This window comes from Diceros bicornis, chromosome 7 (genome assembly GCF_020826845.1).
Source record: "Diceros bicornis minor isolate mBicDic1 chromosome 7, mDicBic1.mat.cur, whole genome shotgun sequence".
Lineage (NCBI taxonomy): Eukaryota > Metazoa > Chordata > Mammalia > Perissodactyla > Rhinocerotidae > Diceros > Diceros bicornis.
Genome location: NC_080746.1, coordinates 67,842,386 through 67,864,001, shown reverse-complemented (window position 1 = coordinate 67,864,001; position 21,616 = coordinate 67,842,386). Strand labels below are relative to the sequence as shown.

Sequence of the window (21,616 nt, the reverse complement as noted above, 5' to 3'; positions counted from 1 at the left end):
TGAAGTGTGAAACATTTCATTTTCCTGCTTTATTTAGTTAGTAGAGCCGATATTTTTAAAAAACCATGGCCAGTTAAAGAGGAGCAGAGAAATATTTAGAGAGATTAAAAAGGTTAAGAAAGACATAGTAAGGAAAAATTCTTAGGGAGAAAGATAAAGAAAAGTGATATGGGGGAGAAAAATCAGAGAGACAAGGGAGAGCCAGAGTCTGGCCTTGTTACTTTGCATTTATCATTTTCTCATTGACTTCACAGATTCCCTCCTTCCCCTGACCCTTGAGATAAATAGTGACTTTTTCCTCTATTGCTGAATCTTATCTCTACTTCCATTAAATTGCTGGATATCTGCAAGTGGAACACCTTCATTTCTCTCTTCTCCATGTCAGAATCCCTTTCTTTCTTTTTTCTTCTCATTTTTTTCCTCTTTTGTTTATTTTCTCCATTTGCTGCAAAGTAAATGACCACTGGGGGAAAAAAACAGGTGAGGGGCCGGCCCGGTGGCGCAAGCGGTTAAGTGCGCGCGCTCCGCTGCGGCGGCCCGGGGTTCGCTGGTTCGGATCCCGGGCGCGCACCGACGCACTGCTTGGTAAGCCATGCTGTGGCAGCGTCCCATATAAAGTGGAGGAAGATGGGCACCGATGTTAGCCCGGGGCCGTCTTCCTCAGCAAAAAAAAAAAAAAAAAAGAGGAGGATTGGCGGATGTTAGCGCAGGGCTGATCTCCTCACAAAAAAAAAAAAAAAAAAAAAAAAAAACAGGTGAGTTGCCTTTCTTTGGGATAAAAGTAAAAGTTTGTGTGTTTTTAACTGTTGTTTCTTTTTTGTAGCTGGAAGTGCGTGAAGACGCCAGCAGCAATAAGGATCTGAAAGTTCAGTGTGATGAAGAAGAACTCAGGATTTACCAGCTAAACATTCAGATCCGGGAAGTTTTTGCAAATCGTTTCACTCAGATGTTTGCAGATTATGAGGTGTTTGTCATTCAGCCCAGCCAGGATAAAGAGTCCTGGTTTACCAACAGGGAGCAGATGCAAAACTTTGATAAAGTGAGTATAATTTTGCTGGGGAGGTGGTGAAGAATGAGAAGATGCCAGACCCTCTAGAACATTTAACTGAAGATGAGTTTTTTTCATAATATTACATGCTAGAAACAAGTTCATGGTCCTTCTGCTGTTGATAAAATATAAGGTCTTGCTGCTTTAGAGTAGTGTGCTGATTATTACTGTCAGGTGATTTACCTTCCATCAGAGAGCTCTTAGACAAAGGTGCACATGTAGGTTGAACATCAGGATTCTGGGAGGATTGGTTGCCACAGTAGGTTACCAGAGTAAGTTGGGGCTAGTATGTCAAAGTTTCAGGATATCCGAAATTATATGAGTGTTAAAAAAACAATGAAGAGATTTTGTTGTTTGCTTTTCATAAAGACCTAGGAAGCTTCAGAGGAGAATTAACCTACTGGATCCCTTGGGTGTGTTGACTTTGCTGGTCAAGGCTGATATTTCCTCTTCCCTCTTCCCTGTCAGTGACTGTCTGTTTCCTTTTGGTCCCACCAGGCATCATTTCTATCAGATCAGCCTGAGCCCTACCTGCCCTTCCTCTCAAGATTCCTGGAGACCCAGATGTTTGCTTCTTTCATTGACAACAAAATCATGTGTCATGATGATGATGATAAAGACCCTGTGCTACGGGTATTTGATTCCCGAGTAGACAAGATCAGGCTGCTGAATGTTCGGACGCCTACTCTCCGCACGTCCATGTACCAGAAGTGCACCACTGTGGATGAAGCAAGTGAGGCCTCCTTGTTGCTGTACTTTCTCGCTTCTTGGATTATGTCACTTATGTGTCCCTGTTCCTAAACATGCCAGCTTCTTTCCCTGTTTCTGCTTTTGCATAAGTTGTTCACTTTGCCTGAAATGCTCTTCCCTGTCTTTTTTGCTTGGCAGACTTTTCTCATCCTTTAACGCTGTCAGTTAGGAATGGGTTCTGCTGTTGGTAGTAGAGATCTAACCAACAGTGGGTTAGACAGATGGGGGTTATTGTTCTCAATAGCAAGAAGTGCACAATTGGTGGTTGCTGGTGTTGGCTCAGCTGCTCAACAATGTAATCAGAAACTGAGCTTCTTTCTTTTTACTCAGCTATCCTTAGCATATTGACTTTTATATTTATGCTTGTTGCCTCATGGTTACAAGAGGCTTTTTATGTTCACATTCAGAGCAAGAAGAGGAGAAGGTTGATGCCAGCTGTATTTTCCCTCTCGTTTCAGAAAGCAAAAGCTTTCCCAGAAATTCCCAATAACTTCCATTGTCTCATAGGCCGGAACCATATTCTGTGACCATCCCTAAGTGCAAGTGAGGCTGTGAAAATGAATGTTGAACTGGGTGTAATTTACCCTGAACAGTATCGGGGTTTTATTAGCAAGAAAGAAGGGGCGAATGGGTTATGAGTAAGCGATTGACAGTTTGCCACAAAAACTTAACTGTATGTCTCCTCTGTGCAGCCTTCTCTGATGCCCTCAGGCTGGGTCGGTGGATTCCTCCTCTGTGCTCCAGTGGTGCTTGTTCTTGCCTCCCCTCTATAATAATCTCTCTTCTTTTGAGCTGTCATTATCAGGGAACAATTTAAGAGCAGAGACTGTATTTACTCATTTTCTTACCCCCAGTCCTTTAGCATTGTGCCCAGCACATACAGATGTTAAAAAAAGTTGTTTGCTACATGCATGATTGAAAAGTCCTTTTTATTCAGAGGCCCCATCTAGATGAGTTTAGCTAGAGAATAGTCTCAGCTTTAGGTGTCAGATTAAATGGTGTGTTCACTTCCTTGTGGGATGTTCAGTGTCCTTGTTGTAGCCTTTTTGTATATTTTGTTCATTCATTTATTAAGTATTATGTACCTACTACATGCTCAACATATGGTAAGTGCTTTGGTCCTGGGGAGCTTGATGGGGATTTCTACAAGACTGTAGGTTTAGAGAAACATCTCCCAAGCCATCAGTTTAAATCAGGACTTCCCAGTCTTTTTATGTTGTGCTACACTTGAGAATGACGATATTTGTATGTGGCTCACTGGAATAAACAAGGGAGTCTGCTTATAGCTAGAGGCTCCAGTCAGTTGAGGCCTTACCCACCTGCCATAACGGTTGAGGCAATCAGTTCAGCCTATCTGTAATCCATTTGTTGAACACCAAACACTGCAGCCTACTGATTTGAATTAGAATTACTCTGGCCAGGACATGTGTTCTTATGGGCCTGTTAGAATGTGGGGTTTGGGATATGGAGGGAGGGTTAACTAACTTTCATTTGTATGACTCATTAAGGAAAACGGGTGTCACAGAGACTCTTCAGGCAACCCTATGCTCTGCTCTCAGGGATAATGGGAATATCTTTGCCATTGGTATATTCTGTAGTCTACCCCAGAGAGATGCACTCGAAATATGCTAAATCAGGGTTCTTGCCTCTGGCCTCAGATTCCTAGCCTAGAGGAGTAGTTCAGCCACCTCACCCCATCCCACATGGACACCTTAGCTTCTTGAACCAGTCTGATTGGAAAATGGTAAAAACATAACTACAGGGGTCTTTTTGGAGATCCTTTAAATTGTTACCTTTAGAAGAGATCTTGATGGCAATCACTTCTATTCACCCAGTAATTTTATAGATAAAGATGTTCCCCTGGCTCACCTTTGGTATCTGCAGGGCCTAGAATAGTGCCTGGCACATTGTAGACACTGAATAAATTCTGTCAAATCAGAGGAAGGGTTGGAGGAAGTGAGGGAGGCCCAAAGAGAAGGCAACTTGACCTAGGATAACAGGAAGGCCCAAAGGTTGAGATGTTTTTACATGACTCTAGAAAATACCAAGAGAGTTACCAGTTTTTTTTGTTCCTACTCTTTAAAATTTTTGAGATATAATTGACATATAGTAAACTACACATATTTAAAGTTTTGGTATATGTATACACTTAAATCAAGAACTAGCAAACATACCCACCACCCTCAAAAGTTTCCTCATGCCCTTTTGTAACATCACCATTCTGTCCCCTCCCACTCTCTCCCCAAATCCCGAGGCAACCACTGCTGTGATTTCTGTTACTATAGGGTTTTCATTATCTAGAATTTTATATAAATGGAATCATACAGTATCTGCTCTTTTTTTAGTCTGGCTTCTTTTACTCAGCATAATTATTTGGAGATTTATTCATGTTCCTTTTTTTGCTGAGTAATAGTCCATTGTATGGGTATTTCTACAATTTATCTGTTTACTTATTGGTCGACATTTGGGCTATGAACATCTGTGTATGTATGTTTTCTTTTCCCTTGGATAAATACCTAAGAGTGATTTGTATGTTGACTTTTTAAAGAAACTGCCAAATTGTATTTCACAGTGATTGTACTTTTTACGTTCCCACTAGCAGTGTATGAGAGTTATAGTTCCTCCACATTGTTGCCAATATTTAGTATGGTCAGTGTTTTCAATTTAGCCATTCTAATAGGTTTGTAATGGTATCTCATTGTGGTTTTGATTTGCATGTTCCTGATGACTAATGATGTTGAACATTTTTTCTTTTGTTTATTTGGCATCCATTCCTCTTCTTTGGTGAAATGCCTATTTAAATCTTTTGCCCATTTTTTATTGGGTTGTTTGTTTTCTTATTCTGAGTTTCGAAAGTTCTTTATGTAATCTGGATACAAGTCCTTTATCAGATATATGATTTACAAGTATTTCCCCCGCTCTGTGGCTTATCGTTTTGTTCCCTTAACAATGTCTTTTGAAGAACAAAGTTTTAAATTTTGATAAGGCCTAATTTATCAGTTTCTTAAAAATGGATTATGCTTTTGGTGTTGTATCTGAGAAATTTTTGCCTAACCAAGGTCACAGATTTTTTTTCCCCTCTGTATTTCCTTCCAGAAGTTTTAGGCTTTATATTTGGGCCTATGATCCATATCAAGTTAATTTTTGTAAGTAGTGAAAGCTAAGGGTCCAGGTTCATTTTTTTCCATATGGATATGCAGTTGTTCCAGCATCATCTGTTGAAAAGACTGCCTTCTCCAAGGAATTGCCTTTTAAGCTTTGCCAAAATATCAGTCATCTATGTACGTGTGAGTGTATTTGTTCTGTTTCATTAATCTATTAAACTACATTTACACCAGTACCACACTGTCTTGATTACTGTAGCTTTATATTAAATCTTGAAGTCAGGGAATGTTAGTCCTCCTTTATTCTTCTTTTTCTAAGTTGTTTTGGCTATTCTAGGTTTTGTATTTCACATATATTTAGAATCAGCTTACTGAATATATTTAGAATCAGCTTACTGATTTCCACAAATAACCTTCTGAGATATTGTTTGGGATTGCCTTGAATCTGTAGGTCAATTTAGGGAGAATTGACGTCTTAACATTATTGAGTCTTCTGATCCATGAACATGGCATACCTCTCCTTTTATCTAGGTAGTCTTTGATTTCTCTCGACAGTGTTGTGTAGTTTTCAGTGTACAAGTTTTGCATATCTTTTGTCAGATTTATCCCTAAGTATTTCATATTTTTGGGTATTATTGTAAATGGTATTTTAAAATTTTAATTTCTGATTGCTCATTGTTAATATATAGAAATATAACAGTTTTGTATATTGATCTGTGTCTTGCAACCACACTAATTTTACTTCTAGTAACTTTTTGCACATTCTGTCAGATTTCTATGTAAATAATCATTGTGCCTGTGAATAATGATCGTTTTACTTTTTCCTTTCCAGTCTGGCTGCCTTCTATGTCTTTTTCTTGCCTTATTGCACTGGCTAGAACCTTTACTACAATGTCAAATAGAAATGGTGAGAGTGGACATCCTTATCTTATTCCTGATTTTAGGGGGAAAGCATTCACCATTAAGGATGATGTTAACTGTAGGTTTTTTGTGGATACCTCTTATCGGTTGAGGGTGTTTGTTTCTGTTACTAGTTTGCTGAGACTTTTATCAAAAGTGGATGTTGTATTTTGTCAATGATTTTTCTGCATCTATTGAAGTAATTATATAGATTTAGTTTTAGTTTGTTAATATGGTGAATTACATTGATTTTTGAATGTTTAAACCAACCTTGCATTTCTTAGATAAACTTTATTTGGTCATGATGTATTATCCTTTTTGTATATTACTGAATGCACTGTACTAAAATTTTGTTTAGAATTTTTGCATCTGTGTTCATAAGGGATATTGGTTCGTAGTTTTTCTGTGATATCTTGGTCTGATTTAGTATTAGGATAATGTTGGCCTCAAAGAATAAGTTGGGAAGTATTCTCTCCTCTTCCATTTCCCAGAAGAGCTTGTGTAAGTGATATTTCTTCTTTAGCTGTTTGGCAGAATTCATTAGTGAAGCAGGCTGGGCCTGGAGTGTTTTTTTTTTGTGGGAAGGTTTTAAACTACAGATTCAATTTTAAAAATAGATATAGGGCTATTCACGTTATCTGTTTCTTCTTGAGTGAGCTTTGGCACTTTGTGTCTTTCAAGGAGTTTGTCCATTTCACTTCTTGTCAAATTCGTTGGCATTAAGTTATTCCTAATATTCCCTCATTAATATTTGTAGAATCTGTAGCAATGTTACTTCTCTTATTCCTGATATTGGTAGTTTGTGTCTTTTCTTTTTTATCTAGATCAGTCTGACTAGAAGTTTATTAGTTTTACTGATCTTCTGAAAGAACCAGGATTTGGATTTATTCATTTTCTCTATTTTCTTTGTTTTTTTTTTTTTTAAAGCCCCATCATTTTTATTATTTACTTATTTATTTATTTAAATTTTTTGTTTATTGCAGTAACATTGGTTTATAACATTGTAAAAATTTCAGGTGTACATCATTATACTTCTATTTCTGCAAAGATTGCATCATGTTCACCACCAAAATACTAATTACAACCCATCACCGCACACATGTACCGAATTATCCTTTTCACCCTCCTCCCTCCCCCCTTCCCCTCTGGTAACCACCAATCCAATCTCTGTCTCTATGTGTTTGTTTATTGTTGTTATTATCTACTACTTAATGAGGGAAATCATACGGTATTTGACCTTCTCCCTCTGACTTATTTCACTTTGCATTATACCCTCAATGTCCATCCATCTTGTCACAAATGGCTGGATTTCATCATTTCTTATGGCTGAGTAGTATTCCATTGTGTATATATACCACATCTTCTTTATCCATTTGTCCCTTGATGGGCACTTAGGTTGCTTCCAAGTCTTGGCTATTGTGAATAACGCTGCAATGAACACAGGGGTGCATGTACCTTTACAAATTGGTGTTTTCAAGTTCTTTGGGTAAATACCCAGCAGTGGAATAGCTGGATCATATGGTAGTTCTATCCTTGATTTTTTGAGGAATCTCCATACTGTTTTCCATAGTGGCTGCATCAGTTTGCACTCCCACCAGCAGTGTATGAGAGTTCCCTTCTCTCCACATCCTCTCCAACACATGTTGTTTCCTGTCTTGTTAATTATTGCCATTCTGACGGGCGTGAGGTGATATCTCATTGTAGTTTTGATTTGCATTTCCCTGATAGTTAGTGATTTTGAACATCTTTTCATGTGTCTGTTGGCCATCAGTATATCTTCTTTGGAGAAATGTCTGTTTAGGTCTTTTGCCCATTTTTTAATTGGGTTGGTAGTTTTTTTGTTGTTGAGATGCATGAGTTCTTTATATATTTTGGAGATTAAGCCCTTATCAGATGTATGGTTTGCAAATATCTTCTCCCAGTTGTTAGGTTGTCTTTTCATTTTGTTGATGGTTTCCTTTGCTGTACAGAAGCTTTTTAGTTTGATGTAGTCCCATTTGTTTATTTTTTCTATTGTTTCTCTTGCCCGGTCAGACATGGTGCTTGAAAATATGTTGCTAAGACCGATGTGGAAGAGCGTACTGCCTATGTTTTCTTCTAGAAGTTTCATAGTTTCAGGTCTTACATTCAAGTCTTTAATCCATTTGGAGTTAATTTTTGTGTATGGTGTAAGGTAAGGGTCTACTTTCATTTTTTTGCATGTGGCTATCCAGTTTTCCCAACACCATTTGTTGAAGACACTTTCTTTTCCCATTGTATGTTCTTGGCTCCTTTGTTGTAGATTAGCTGTCCATAGATGTGTGGGTTTATTTCTGGGCTTTCGATTCTATTCCATTGATCTGTGTGTCTGTTTTTGTGCCAATACCATGCTGTTTTGGTTACTATAGCTTTGTAGTATATTTTGAAATCAGGGAGTGTGATACCTCCAGCTTTGTTCTTTTTTCTCAGGATTCCTTTAGCTATTCAGGGTCTTTTGTTGTTCAATATAAATTTTAGGATTCTTTGTTCTATTTCTGTGAAAAATGTTGTTGGAACTTTGATAGGGATTGCATTGAATCTATAGATGGCTTTAGGAAGTATGGACATCTTAACTATGTTAATTCTTCCAATCCAAGAACACGGAATATCTTTCCATTTCTTTGTGTCTTCTTCAATTTCTTTCAGCAATGTTTTATAGTTTTTGGTGTACAGATCTTTCACCTCTTTGGTTAAGTTTATTCATAGGTATTTTATTGTTTTTGTTGCAATTGTAAATGGGATTGTATTCTTAATTTCTCTTTCTGCTACTTCGTTGTTAGTGTACAGAAATGCAACTGATTTTTGTATGTTGATTTTGTATCCTGCAACTTTGCCATATTCGTTTATTACTTCTAAAAGTTTTCTGGTGGATTCTTTAGGGTTTTCTATATATAAAATCATGTCATCTGCAAATAGTGACAGTTTCACTTCTTCCTTTCCAATTTGGATCCCTTTTATTTCTTTCTCTTGCCTGATTGCTCTGGCTAGGACTTCCAGTACTATGTTAAATAGGAGTGGTGACATTGGGCATCCTTGTCTGGTTCCTGTTCTTAGAGGGATAGCTTTCAGTTTTTCACCATTGAGGATGATATTAGCTGTGGGTTTCTCATATATGGTCTTTATTATGTTGAGGTACTTTCCTTCTATACCCATTTTATTTAGAGTTTTTATCATAAATGGATGCTGTATCTTGTATCATGCATTTCACTCTGGCCTTTGTTATTTCCTTTCTTGTATTTACTTTGGATTTAATTTGCTCATCTTTTTCTAGTTTCTTAAGATGGAAGCCAAGGTCATTAATTTGAGACCTTTCTTCTTTTCTTAGATAGGGATTTAGTGCTATAAATCTTCTTTCAAATAATATTTTAATGACATACCACAAACTCTAATCATTTGTGTTTTTATTTTTATTCAGTTCAAAATGCCTTCTTATTTCCCTTTTGATTTCTTTTTTGACCAATGGGTTATTTAGAAGCGTGTTATTTAATTTTAAGATGTCATTATTGATTATTGTGGTCAAAGGACATACTTTGTATGATTGAAATTATTTTAAATTTATTGAGACTTATTTTATACCCCAGAATATGGTATATTTTAAAAAATATTTGACTTTTTTTGTTGTTGTTCTCATTCAGAGAAAGCAATTGAGCTGCGTCTGGCAAAAATTGACCATACTGCAGTTCACCCCCATTTACTTGACATGAAGATTGGACAAGGGAAGTATGAGCCGGGGTTCTTCCCTAAGCTGCAGTCTGACGTGCTTTCCACTGGACCAGCCAGCAACAAGTGAGTCAACCCCAGGGCTTCCCTGATCAAGCTACCTAATCACGGTGATGAGGGTCATCCAGTATCTGGGCGAGAGCTGGTAGAAGACTCCTGAATTTTGTAAAGCAAATGTGGAGAAGACCCAGACTATCTAGATCGTTCACTTATTTGAGCAAGAAAACAGGTGACAAAGTATCATCAGCTCGTTTCCACTATGCATATTGGGATAGTTCCACATGCCCAGGACCTGCAAAAAGCCAGGCTGTGGATAGCTGAGATCATTTCACAACTGAATCTCATACAACACCAGCTAGCATTGTGTCTTTAATAAGTGGTGATTGAAATAATTGGAGACTGAACTGAAAGTAGATAACTTAGCAGGGTTGCTCTTCTTTAGTTACTTTTGGAGATGAGTGTGTCAAAGCCCAGACAGAGTTGGTTGAGTAAAGTTTTGGATCTGCATGTGAAGTTTTTGTAGATGTTTCAAGAGAGATATGTCTATGTTCCCTGGGGTGTTACCTCTTTTTTGCCCAGTCACCAGTCTTTAAGCTATTCTTCCTCAGGGTCTCTGAGCTATCTCTCTTGACTTCTTGGTGGTCCTTAGATGTTCAAGTTTTCTTGTGTCAATTGACCTTACTTTCTTAGTGGAATGTTCTTAATTGCCTGCTTTGATTCTGTCAGGTGGACAAAAAGGCATGCCCCTGCCCAGTGGAGGCGGAAAGATCGGCAGAAGCAACACACAGAACACCTGCGTTTAGACAATGACCAGAGAGAGGTAAAACAACTTAAGAATGACAAGGAATGGCCCTGTTATCATCCTACGCTCTCCTTCTCTTTGCCATTTCTTTGGCCACTGGTCTGATTCAAATGTCCTAATAACAATGACCTCTCCCCATAAAAGGGTAAATAATGGGGTTATTTCCTGATACCTGATACTTGAGCCTGGGTTATGACAAATCCAGGATGTACGATGTTCTGCAAATGACAGCTAGCCATTAACCATGTAGATCCTCTCCCTGAGCCAGGCCCTGTTTGCAGCCCCGTTCAGGAATGATGTCAGTGCATAGAAGAGATCCTTTCACTGTCCTTTCAGTACTCATTCACACGTGATACTCTGTTCCTGGGGACTGTGACAGGAACCTCAGAAAAAGAGTCTGAAACTTGGGAGAAATCCTTTTAAAATTTATGAGACTTTTTTTTTTGTGTGTATGGTATGGTAGTAAAGAAGTTAATTCTTTTAGAGTGAGAAGGAAGAAAAGCTGAACTTGGGTTAGTGCTGTGAATCTCTGAACCTGGAGAGGGGGGCACTTTTTCGCTATTTTTTGTGTATCTTAAAACAGATAATCTTGACGTGTTTTTTCTTAGAGGAGCAAAGAAGAGGAATGTTATCATCAGGTGCTTGGGGATTGAGGCTTCTTGAATTGACCTCCTGAGTCCTCATTGCTTGTAAACTGAGTTTCTCAGCTCTACTATAATTTGTTCCCAGGAAAGTTTCTAGTTGGAGACCCTGCGTTACTTAGCCACAGAGAAGTTGTGAAAATGGAGCTTCACCTTCAGAAACCTATTTCAGGAACTTCTCTTTGAGAAAAGACCCTGCAATTTGCATTTTATGCATATAAAACCCAATCAACATATTGTTTTCATGTGTCTGGCACCTCTGTGAATGGGAGAATAAGATATTTTTGCCTTTGCTGTTTTTTAAAGGAATAAATTACAATTGCACGGTATGGTTATGAATTTTTAACTGCTGATTTATAGGATACAGTTGTGCTTAAAGTTTTTGTGAGGCTGGCGTAAAGGGTATTGGGTATTGGTGTTATTTTAAGTCTCTCCTGGGTCTTCCACCTCACTTCCATATTTCTTCTTTCAGCAGTGTTCATTGAGCACGTTTTCTTGGTCAAAATCACTGTAGTAAGCACTTTAAGATATAAAGGTGACAAGGAGGTAGCCATGTCCTCAGGGAATACCAGTTTATTAAGGGAGCAAAGTCAGGTACACAAATAACTTCAGTAGAAGAGTCTTTTGAAAGGGCCGTATGAGAGGCAAGCCAGTGTTTGATCCCTGATCAGAGAAGCAGTGGTCACTTCTACCAAACGAGACTGTTTGCTGGAGCTGGCACCTCTTTAAGCCTTGGAGGATGATAGGATTGTCAGAGACAAAGAAGAGCATTTCAAGTAGAGGAAGTGCAGGATCAAAATCTTAGTGGCAGTTGTGTAAGGAGGCTGTGGGCAGAATATTTTGGAGGAAGGGGGTCCTGGAGGTAGCTAGCAAGTTAGGAGGGACGTAGCAGTAGTCCAGATGATCATAATTGAAGCCTAACCTTGGGGGTTGGGAGTAGGGGCAGATTGAGGGGTCGGAAGAGAGAATGGACAGAATTGTACTAGTGGAGTAAACATGGGAGGGGAAGGAGGAGGTCTGGGGTAAAAGTGTTGATTATAAATCTGGGATACTGAGAGGATGTCAGTGTGCAGTTCGCTCACTGATGTGAGTTCTGTGTTAAAACAGCATATGGAGAATCACCAGCACACTGTAGAATAGCCGAACATGCAGTTGTTGTTTTGAGTGTGCATTCTTATTTCCCAGGTCCTAATTTAGCAAGGTTATACTTGATGATACCAAGGGTAGATATCTTTGATATGGGCAGAGGAGTTAAACCCCTCCCAGCTTGGTAGGGAGAATGATTTTCTCAGTAGTACTCTGAGATTTGGGTGGGTTTGCACACTGAGCTATACGTGTTACAGCCATGTGTTTTTTACCTTTTGTATCATTAAAGCAAAGGTATTTACAGTATTAATGGAGTGCTTTACATCAGAGAAAACAGAACTCATCATATTATCTCAGTTTTTCCCTTTGATACAAGGAAAGAGGCAGTAAGAAAGTGTGGGGTGATAGTGCCCTCTTCAGGCATCCATCAGTACTGGTGGCCTGTGGTTTGTGTGTAAGAGTCTTTGATTTTTCCTTTTGCTGTAGAAGTACATCCAGGAAGCCAGGAGTATGGGCAGCACCATCCGCCAACCAAAACTGTCCAACCTCTCCCCGTTAGTGATTGCCCAGACCAACTGGAAGTTTGTGGAGGGTCTGCTAAAGGAATGTCGCAACAAGGTGAGCTGTGGACGCCTCTGTATGTGTGTGGGTTCCCTGGGCAGTAAGGTGAGGCCAGGGCCTGGCTCTGACCACTCTGTCTTGGTTTTAAAAATATTGTAAATACAATGGGATAGTACTAATTTTAAGATCCTGTTAACTTGGAATTAGGTGTATTTGTTTTAAGTAAAATATACCATTAATTGAGAGCGAGCACACTCTGCTTGATGTAAACTTAATATGTATTCCCTAAAACTGAGAGAGAGATGTAGTTTCTAATTTTAGACATCTTACATTACTTACTTGAAATCATTGTAGTTGAATTGTCTTCAACAGATTAGTCTTACACATGTGAAAATGTTTTTGCTTCTTTATTTTAATTTGATAGCATTGGTCTCATATGCCTAGAAACAAGAATTTACTGAGTGCTAGTAAATTTTATAATGTGCCAGGCTAAAGTGTGTTATTCAGTTTAAACTTGGGATGTTTTTCTCAATTCTACAAAGGCAACCTCTTTTTTTAAGCTTTATTGAGGTATAATTGATATACAGAAAATTGCACACATTTAATGTACACATCTTGATGAGTTTGGACATATGCATACACCCGTGATACTATCACCACAATCAAGATACTGAACATATCTGTCACTTCCAAAAATTTCCTTGTGTTCTCTTGTGGGTTTTTTTTTTGGTTTGTTTTTGTGGTAAGAAGACTTAACATGAGATCTATCCTCTTAACATATTTTAAAGTGCACAATATTATATTGTTAATTGTAGGTACTATGTTGTACACCAGATCTCCAGAGCTTATTCATCTTGCATACTGAAACTTCATACCCACCAAGCAACAATTCCCTGTTTTCCCGTCCCCCCCCGCCCCGGCAACCACTGTACTATTCTCTGCTTCTGTGAGTCTAACTATTTTAGATACCTCATATGGATGGAATCATGTAGTATTTGTCCTTCTGTGACTGGCTTGCTTCACTTAGCATAATGTCCTCCAGGTCCATCCATGTTGCTGCAAATGGCAGCATTTCCTTGTTTGTTTGTTTTTTAAACAGTTATTTTAATTTTGTTTATTTATTTTTTCCCCCAAAGCCCCAGTAGATAGTTACATGTCATAGCTGCACATCCCTCTAGCTGCTGCATGTGGGACACGGCCCCAGCATGGCTGGAGAAGCGGCGCGTCGGTGCTCGCTGCGGATCCGAATCCGGGCCGCCAGCAGCGGAGTGCGCACACCTAACCGCTAAGCCTCGGGGCCGGCCCACCATTTCCTTGTTTTTAAAATGTTATTCCCTTGTATGTATATACCACATTTTGTGTATCCATTCATCTGTTGGTGGACACTTGTGTTGTTTTCATATCTTGGCTATTGTGAATAATGCTGCAATGAACATGGGGTGTAGGTATCTCTTTGGGATTCTGATTTTAGTTCTTTTGGATATATACTCAGAAGTAGGGTTGCTGGATCAAAAGACAGTCATTCTTAATTTTTAATATTTTATTTATAAATGTAATTTCTTTTCTAATAAAAATATAGCCTTTCAACCAAGTCAGTATACCATACTTTTTAGGACAGTTAACTAACTCAGCCTCTACCACATCCTGTTTATGCATCAATGGAAAAAAAAGATTTTCCTGCATTTTCATTTTTTAAGTGGTGGTCATTTATAGGATAAAATCAAATATACTTTCTCTTACAGAAGAAATTACCATTATAAGTTAGATTGATATATCATTACTAATAATTTGAACTAAAGTGTTTTAGAAAAAGCTTCTGTCTGTTCACTCTGAGTCACCAATATCTGTGATTTTTCCACACGATGTTGTCTTTTCTGCCATCGAGAACATTGGTGATGCTGCCTTTCTTGAAAGGGGGCTTCTCTATTGTCTCTGAGATTTGTTTTCCAAGCCACTAACATTCATTCTCAAGTTTTGAGATGCGTGCCTGGGCACTTGGGTTGCATTATGTCCACTGCCTTGTCAACAATGACTGGAAAATACATCCCAATTTCAGAGATGTTAATATGTGGAAAGATGTACATCTTAGAATTGAAGAAATACGGTAATCAGTCCGACACTGCCAAGTGTTGGCTAGCATGTGGAGCAGCAGGAGCTCTTGTACGTTAGAAGTGGAAATTGGTACGACCACTTTGGAAAAACAGCATAGCATTATCTAGTATTCTTCTCCTAGGTAGCGCTCCCCAGAGAAACCTTTGCAGCGTGACCCAGGAGATATGTACAAGAAGCATAGGGCAGCATTCTTTGTAATAGTCCCAAAAGGGAAACAACCCAAATGCCAATCAGTAGGAAAATTAATAAATTGTAGTATATTCATATGATAGAATGCTATACAATGATGGAAATTGGCAATAGCTATACCCATCAACAGGGATGAATGTCACAAACATAAAGTTGAGTGAAAAAGCAAATCACAAAAGAAAACATAACAGGCAAAACTAAACTACATTGTTTAGGAATGCAAATATAGGTGATAATCATTTCCTTGCTTTTCTGTAGTTTTATTGTGCAAGTCAGAGTAGTGATCACTTCTAGAGTGGGAAGGTGTTTGGCGAGGGCACATGGGGTGCTTCAAAGGTATAGAAGGGCAATATTTTATTTCTTAACCCAGGTGATGGTTATAATAGTGTAATTGCGTGTATGCATTTACACACACACTTACACATGTACATATATATATGTGAATGTATATGAGATATATTTCACAGCAAAAAACATTAAAAATAGCAACACTGAGGGGCTGGCCCTGTGGTGTAGCGGTCGGGTGCGTGTGCTGTGCTTCGGCGGCCCGAGGGTTCACGGGTTTGGATCCCACGTGCGCACTGACGCACCACTTGTCAAACCATGCTGTGGTGGCGTCTCATATGGAGTGGAGTAGGATGGGCATGGATGTTGGCCTGGGGGTGATCTTCCTTGGCAAAAAGAGGAAGATTGGCATTGGCTGTTAGCTCAGGGCTGATCTTGCTCACAAAAAAAAAAAAAAAGAAAAATTTACACTGGAAAGAAATATGGCAAAGTGTTGAGTTGTTGCTTCTGAAAGATAGGATTGGGGATGATTTTTTTCCTGCTCTTGAGATTTTTATATGTCACAAATTTATAATGTGATTAAATCTTACTTAAGAACTTAGACTTAATATTTGAGCAGACTTAGGTTTGAAGGCCAGATCTACTACTTCTTTGCTGTGTGATTTTATCAAGTTACTTAAGTTCTCTGACTGCAATTTCCTTATCAGTAAATTGGGAACAATAATAATACTCATAGAGTTATTAGGAGGCTTGCACGAGATAATGCAATGCTTAATACAGTGCCTGGCACACAGTAATAAAAGCTGCAATTATCATCATAAAGCGTGTGTTTTTTTTGGTTTTGTTTTATAATAAGATTTTGAAAATTTTTACCTAAATTATTCCTCCTCAATTTTTTATCCCCTTGACAGGTACTTCAGATATATATCTAGGATTAAGTGCTTGAAGGTTTGTTAAATAAGGTCAGTTAAACAGTGAGAATCAGAGAATGTCAGAAGTGAGCATGACCAAAGGGTTTTATTTAACTCGTTTCACCTCGTAAATGCAAAAACTGAATCCAGAGTGATGAAATCACTTGTCCAGGGTCATACAGTGATTGCTGTGTTCTTATCTTCTTAACTAAATTTTAAAGAATGCACTCCACTATAACCTGACCTACGTAGTGGAGAGTAGATATACCCTACGTCTCTGGCTCTTACTCCTCTTGTCCCTCCCAGCCCAGCACCTGTGCTGTGCAGGAGGCCACAACCCTCTCCAGTTGGATGTGATCCTGTTCACTGTGGTTATCTAATGTTACTGATTCCTTATAGACCAAGAGGATGCTAGTGGAGAAGATGGGCCGAGAGGCTGTGGAGCTTGGGCACGGGGAGGTAAACATCACAGGCGTGGAAGAGAATACCTTAATTGCCAGCCTTTGTGACCTTCTGGAAAGGATCTGGAGTCATGGGCTACAAGTAAAACAGGTAATGAATGTCTTGCCTCTCCTTGCTGAACAAACTGTCTTGTCCTTTTACTAGCTTTCCCATACTCTTCCAGTATGGCTGGCTCTGAAGAATGGTGCACAGTACATATGGAGTGAGACTTGAGAATAGCTAAACAACCAACCAAGTAAATAGATGTGATCCAAACTATTTTCTTAAAAAATAAGCTTTATAAATCTGCATGTTGGTCAGACATTTTAAAAGTGACATCTTCCTTCTTGCAAATAGAACTGAAGGCTAAACTGATAGATCCTGTTGGGCAGCTGGGCCTAGTCTGGAGATGAAACACAAAAGAGAGTGAGAATGTGGAACTCAGAAGTACCGAACATACTCTAAGGGTCCTTCACTACATTCTCAGTAGAAAAAGCTCTGTTGTTAACAATTCTTTTATGTGCAGATGGCTTAACCATCTAAAGACTTAAGAGAAGACTGCAGGAAGTTGTTTGATTTTTTATTGCTTAATACTCAGAGAATTTTCTTATTTCCAAATACTCTACTTTGAATAGCTAGTCAAGATGGACAGCTTTTACTTTTAAGCATTTTTAAATTTGAAAAGGACTTCAAAAGTTTTCAAAAGGAATTTTATTATGGACAAATTAGAAAATATGTATAAGTATCCAGCATATGTTTATCGAGGGCCTACAGTGTGCCAAGCACTGTTGTAGGCACTTGAGATGCCTCAGTGAACAGAACAGACCACAAGCTCTGCCCTGCTGGAGTTCCCATTCTCATGGGTATAGAGACGGGCTACCACTCTTTTGTCCTTCAAAACATTTTTCTGTGCACATACACCCGTATACAGGTGTATACGGGTGGATTCTGCTGGATTTAAAAATCCAGCAGAACCACAATGAGATACATTTTCACACTTAACTAGGATAGCTAAAATAAAAAAGACAGACAGTATAACAAGTGGTAGTAAGGATATAGAGAAATTAGAACCTGGAAGTGTTAAACATAGCGTTACCATATGATCCAGCAAGTCCACTTCTAGTTATGTACTCAAGAGAGATGGAAACACATGTCTACATAAAAACACGTACACAAATGTTCATAGCAGCGTTATTGCTAATAGGCCCAAAGTGGAGGAACCCAAATGTCCATCAGCTGATGAATAGATAAACTAAATGTGATATATCCATACAGTGGAATATTATTCAGCAGTAAAGGGAATGAAGTGTGGCTACATGGTAAAACATGGATGAACTTTGACAACATAGTAAGTGAAAGAAGCCAGTCACGAAAGACCACATATTGTATGATTCCATTTATATAAAATGTCCAGAATAGGCAAATCCATAGATTTGTAAAGTAGATTAGAAAATGCCAGAGGCCGGAGGGAGGAACAGGGAGGGACTGCTGTTGGGTAATGGGGTTTCTTTTTAGGGTGATGAAAACGTTCTAAAATTAGGTAGTAGTGGTGGTTGCACAACTGTGAATATACTAAATACCAGATTTTTTTTTTTTTGTACAGAAAATTTAATGCTTTATAAGGGTGAGTTTTATGGTAATGTGAATTATATCTTAATAAAGCTATTTTTTAAAAAACCCAAATGGGATCATACGGTACATAATGTTTTGTAACTTTGTTTTTTTTCATCTCATAGTATTTTTTCCATGTCCTTAACTAATTTTTAGATGATAGTATAGTAAGTATTTAAGAGCTCAGACTAAAATCAGGTAGACCTGGGTTTGATTCCCACTTAATAATTTTATGAAACTGAGCAAGGTACCTAGTTTTTCTAATCTTCTCTTTCATCTTACGTATGATGGAATTTTAGAAGTACCCACCTCCATAGGATTCTTCTGAGGATTTGATAAGATAATTCATGTAAAGCACTAAGCTCAGAGCCTGGTATCTGGGAGGTTCTCTGTAAATATTTGTGGTTATTATTATTCTAAAATCTTAGTGTTTTTTTTTTTTTTTTTAAAGATTTTATTTATTTATTTTTTCCCCCCAAAGCCCCAGTAGATAGTTGTATGTCATAGCTGCACATCCTTCTAGTTGCTGTATGTGGGACGCAGCCTCAGCATGGCCGGAGAAGTGGTGTGTCGGTGCACGACTGGGATCCGAACCTGGGCCGCCAGCAGCGGAGCGCGCGCACTTAACCGCTAAGCCACGGGGCCGGCCCTAAATCTTAGTTTTAATTACTGTATCCATTTTATAGATGTGCCATATCTGAATCAATCCATTATTGGTCATTTAGGTTATTTCTGATTTTTCAGTATATAAACAACAGTGTGATTATAGATTTTTTTAACTGTTAAAAATTGTGTATCACGGGGCCGGCCCCATGGCTTAACGGTTAAGTGTGTGCGCTCTGCTGCTGGCGGCCCGGGTTCGGATCCTGGGTGCGCACCGACGCACCGCTTCTCCGGCCATGCTGAGGCTGCGTCCCACATACAGCAACTAGAAGGATGTGCAGCTATGACATACAACTATCTACTGGGGCTTTGTGGGAAAAAATAAATAAATAAAATTAAAAAAAAATTGTGTATCACATCATAAAATTTTGAGAGTCCTGTAGTGTAGTAGCAACGCTATGGGCTTTGAAGTCAGAAAGACCTGGATTTGAATCCTAGCCCACTAGATGACTTCAAGTGACTTGCAATTTTTGTCTCATCTTCCTTATCCATAATACAGAGTTAATAAAACCTACCTTTCAGGGTTGTTATTATAATTAGATGTAATAAAAATAAGTACCCGGCATGTGGTGAGTATATAACATATGACAGTTATTATTATATTACATGAAGAATTTCTGTTTTTTTCCTTTTCTCTGTAACAAATGAGTAGAATATACATAATCATTTTATCATTTTCCTTAAAGTTTAGCAAGCCTGGCACTATAGTTGAGCTCTTTCAGCTTTTTGGTAAAACATATGCCCCCAAAACTTTGTAATATTTGCCATAAAAATCTCGAGGGAGTTCGTGAGGCTTCTGCATTTTAAAAAATAATACCATATCTTCACATGTTCTAAACCTGTCCCCTGAGGCTTTGCAGCTGTAGTCAGCAAGAATTCCCACAGCATGGGGCATTTCTTTTGGAACCCCTTTGATTCCTCTCTCAGTTTGGATAGACAGAGGCTGCTTGTTTGGTGAGAAACCTGTACAAAATAATGGGGGCTTTTCAGTTGAGGTTCCGTTTTCTTCTGAGTCCTGCTTTTGGAGCACTGAAAGGGAAGCACTGACGGTGTCAGCAGAGGGTCTGTGCTTGTTGGCACGGCGTTTATGCCCTCAGGGACACATGTTCAGCTGGGGATTGACCCCGACTATCTGTCTTGGGTTCTTCCAGCATGTTCTCCTTAGGCCTCCATTTTGCTAACCTGTATATGGAGGACCTTTCTCCTGCTGAGACTTTCTTCAGTTATGTTCCAGACCAAAGGTTATAACCTGGTTACCCGGTCTTCTCCATCATGCCAATTGTGCGTGATCATGCCATCTCCCAGACTGTGACCAAATTCACTCTCAGGGAGTGCTCTTATCGCCCCCTTCTGGGGGCACCTTACTGAACGACTACCCATTTTATCTACTCAGAGAGTAGGGAGAACCCAAGCAGCCGTTTTTGCTGCTTACTTCCTAAATTTTGTTTTTAGCGGTGACTGCCTGCATGCAGGGCTGCCTACAGCAAGTCCTCATAAGAACCTCTGTTATCCTCACGACTCTCTTTGGCTTTCAGTGACATTTTCCAGGAACATGAGCATCTTTCTCTAGTATATTTTTCTGACAATAAAAGGTGAGTTTTGGTTTTTCATACTGGTTTTGTAACTGCTGCCATTTGGGGACTGGTAAGTGAAAAGGGATTGTTTCTCGCCTTTCATGCATATGACATTCTTGCAGAATCTGGTGCTGTCTATACATTGTGTGGCCACATCCCCAAATGGGTAGTCAGGCTATATTGAACCTTGCAGTCTCCATCAGCCCCTTTGCCAAAAGGACAAGAATAATTGGAAAGACCCCCGTGCCCTCTCACTAAGCTTCAGCCCAGCTGCTGCTCTCTCACTCTTCCCTTTGCTCTCCCTCCTCACCAGCATGATCACTGTGAGCCAGAGCATCGTTCCAGCACGGCGGCCTGGTGTTGCTCTTGCCTTTGGCTCTTCAGCATCATTGCATGTGAGGGCTCTCTGGTGACCAGCTGTATTTAGAGTGTGTCACGTCCACACAGGCTGCCTTCCTAGTCTGCCTAGATGCTGGGGATACAGTGATGAATAGGTCTGAGTCCTGCCCTTGTAGGAGCCTACTCTAATGGTTTTGGTAAATGGATGGATGAATGGATTTCTAGAAATCGAATTACTAAATCAAATAGCGTAAATATTTTAAGCTCTTGTATTGTCTTCTACTATATTGTATTAATATACCAGTTAGTAACAGTGTTTAGGAGTTGTAAGTCTCGTTGGTGTTGTTGGACATCTGTTTTTTTCAAATATTTGGTATTTCAATGAATAAAAAATGGTCTTTTCTAGTTTTAATCTGGGTGCTTTTTTAAAAGTTGCCCTTGAAGTTGTTGGGTTTTGTTTTAAGTTGGTTAAATCTTGTAGGAAATCCAAACATACAGCAAGTTGATGCCAACAGCTTGCTGATCTATAGATGAGGTTTTCTCCCATTCAGATGCTTGATTTTTTTTCCCCAAAGTAGATCAAGTTGGTGAATAGAAACAGAATAGGTCCTCAGTATTCTCAAGGGAAAAATCTTGAAACTTTAAATCCTCACGTTCATCCCAGAGCGTAAAATTTTCTTCAGAAAGCATAACTTCAGAAGTTAAATGATCTCTTCCAGAAGCAGTCTGAATAGCGTCATTAAGAGCAATGGTTCTGACATGCGATAGACTTAAGCTTGAATCTCAACACTCTACTTACTAGCTGTGTGATCTTTTACAAGTGACTTAATCTTTCTGATCCTCAATTGGATCTTTTCTAAA

General features: G+C 38.9%; 1 protein-coding gene across 1 annotated transcript in view; it reads left to right on the top strand.

The window, feature by feature from the left end:
- DENND5A (DENN domain containing 5A) overlaps positions 1–21,616 on the top strand; it is a 92,749-nt gene that overhangs the window by 56,059 nt on the left and 15,074 nt on the right. Inside the window, exons 7-12 of the mRNA XM_058545956.1 lie at positions 824–1,039; positions 1,547–1,781; positions 9,456–9,606; positions 10,267–10,360; positions 12,556–12,687; positions 16,527–16,679. Coding sequence (XP_058401939.1) covers positions 824–1,039; positions 1,547–1,781; positions 9,456–9,606; positions 10,267–10,360; positions 12,556–12,687; positions 16,527–16,679 — 981 coding nt within the window. The remainder of the gene's footprint in view (positions 1–823; positions 1,040–1,546; positions 1,782–9,455; positions 9,607–10,266; positions 10,361–12,555; positions 12,688–16,526; positions 16,680–21,616) is intronic.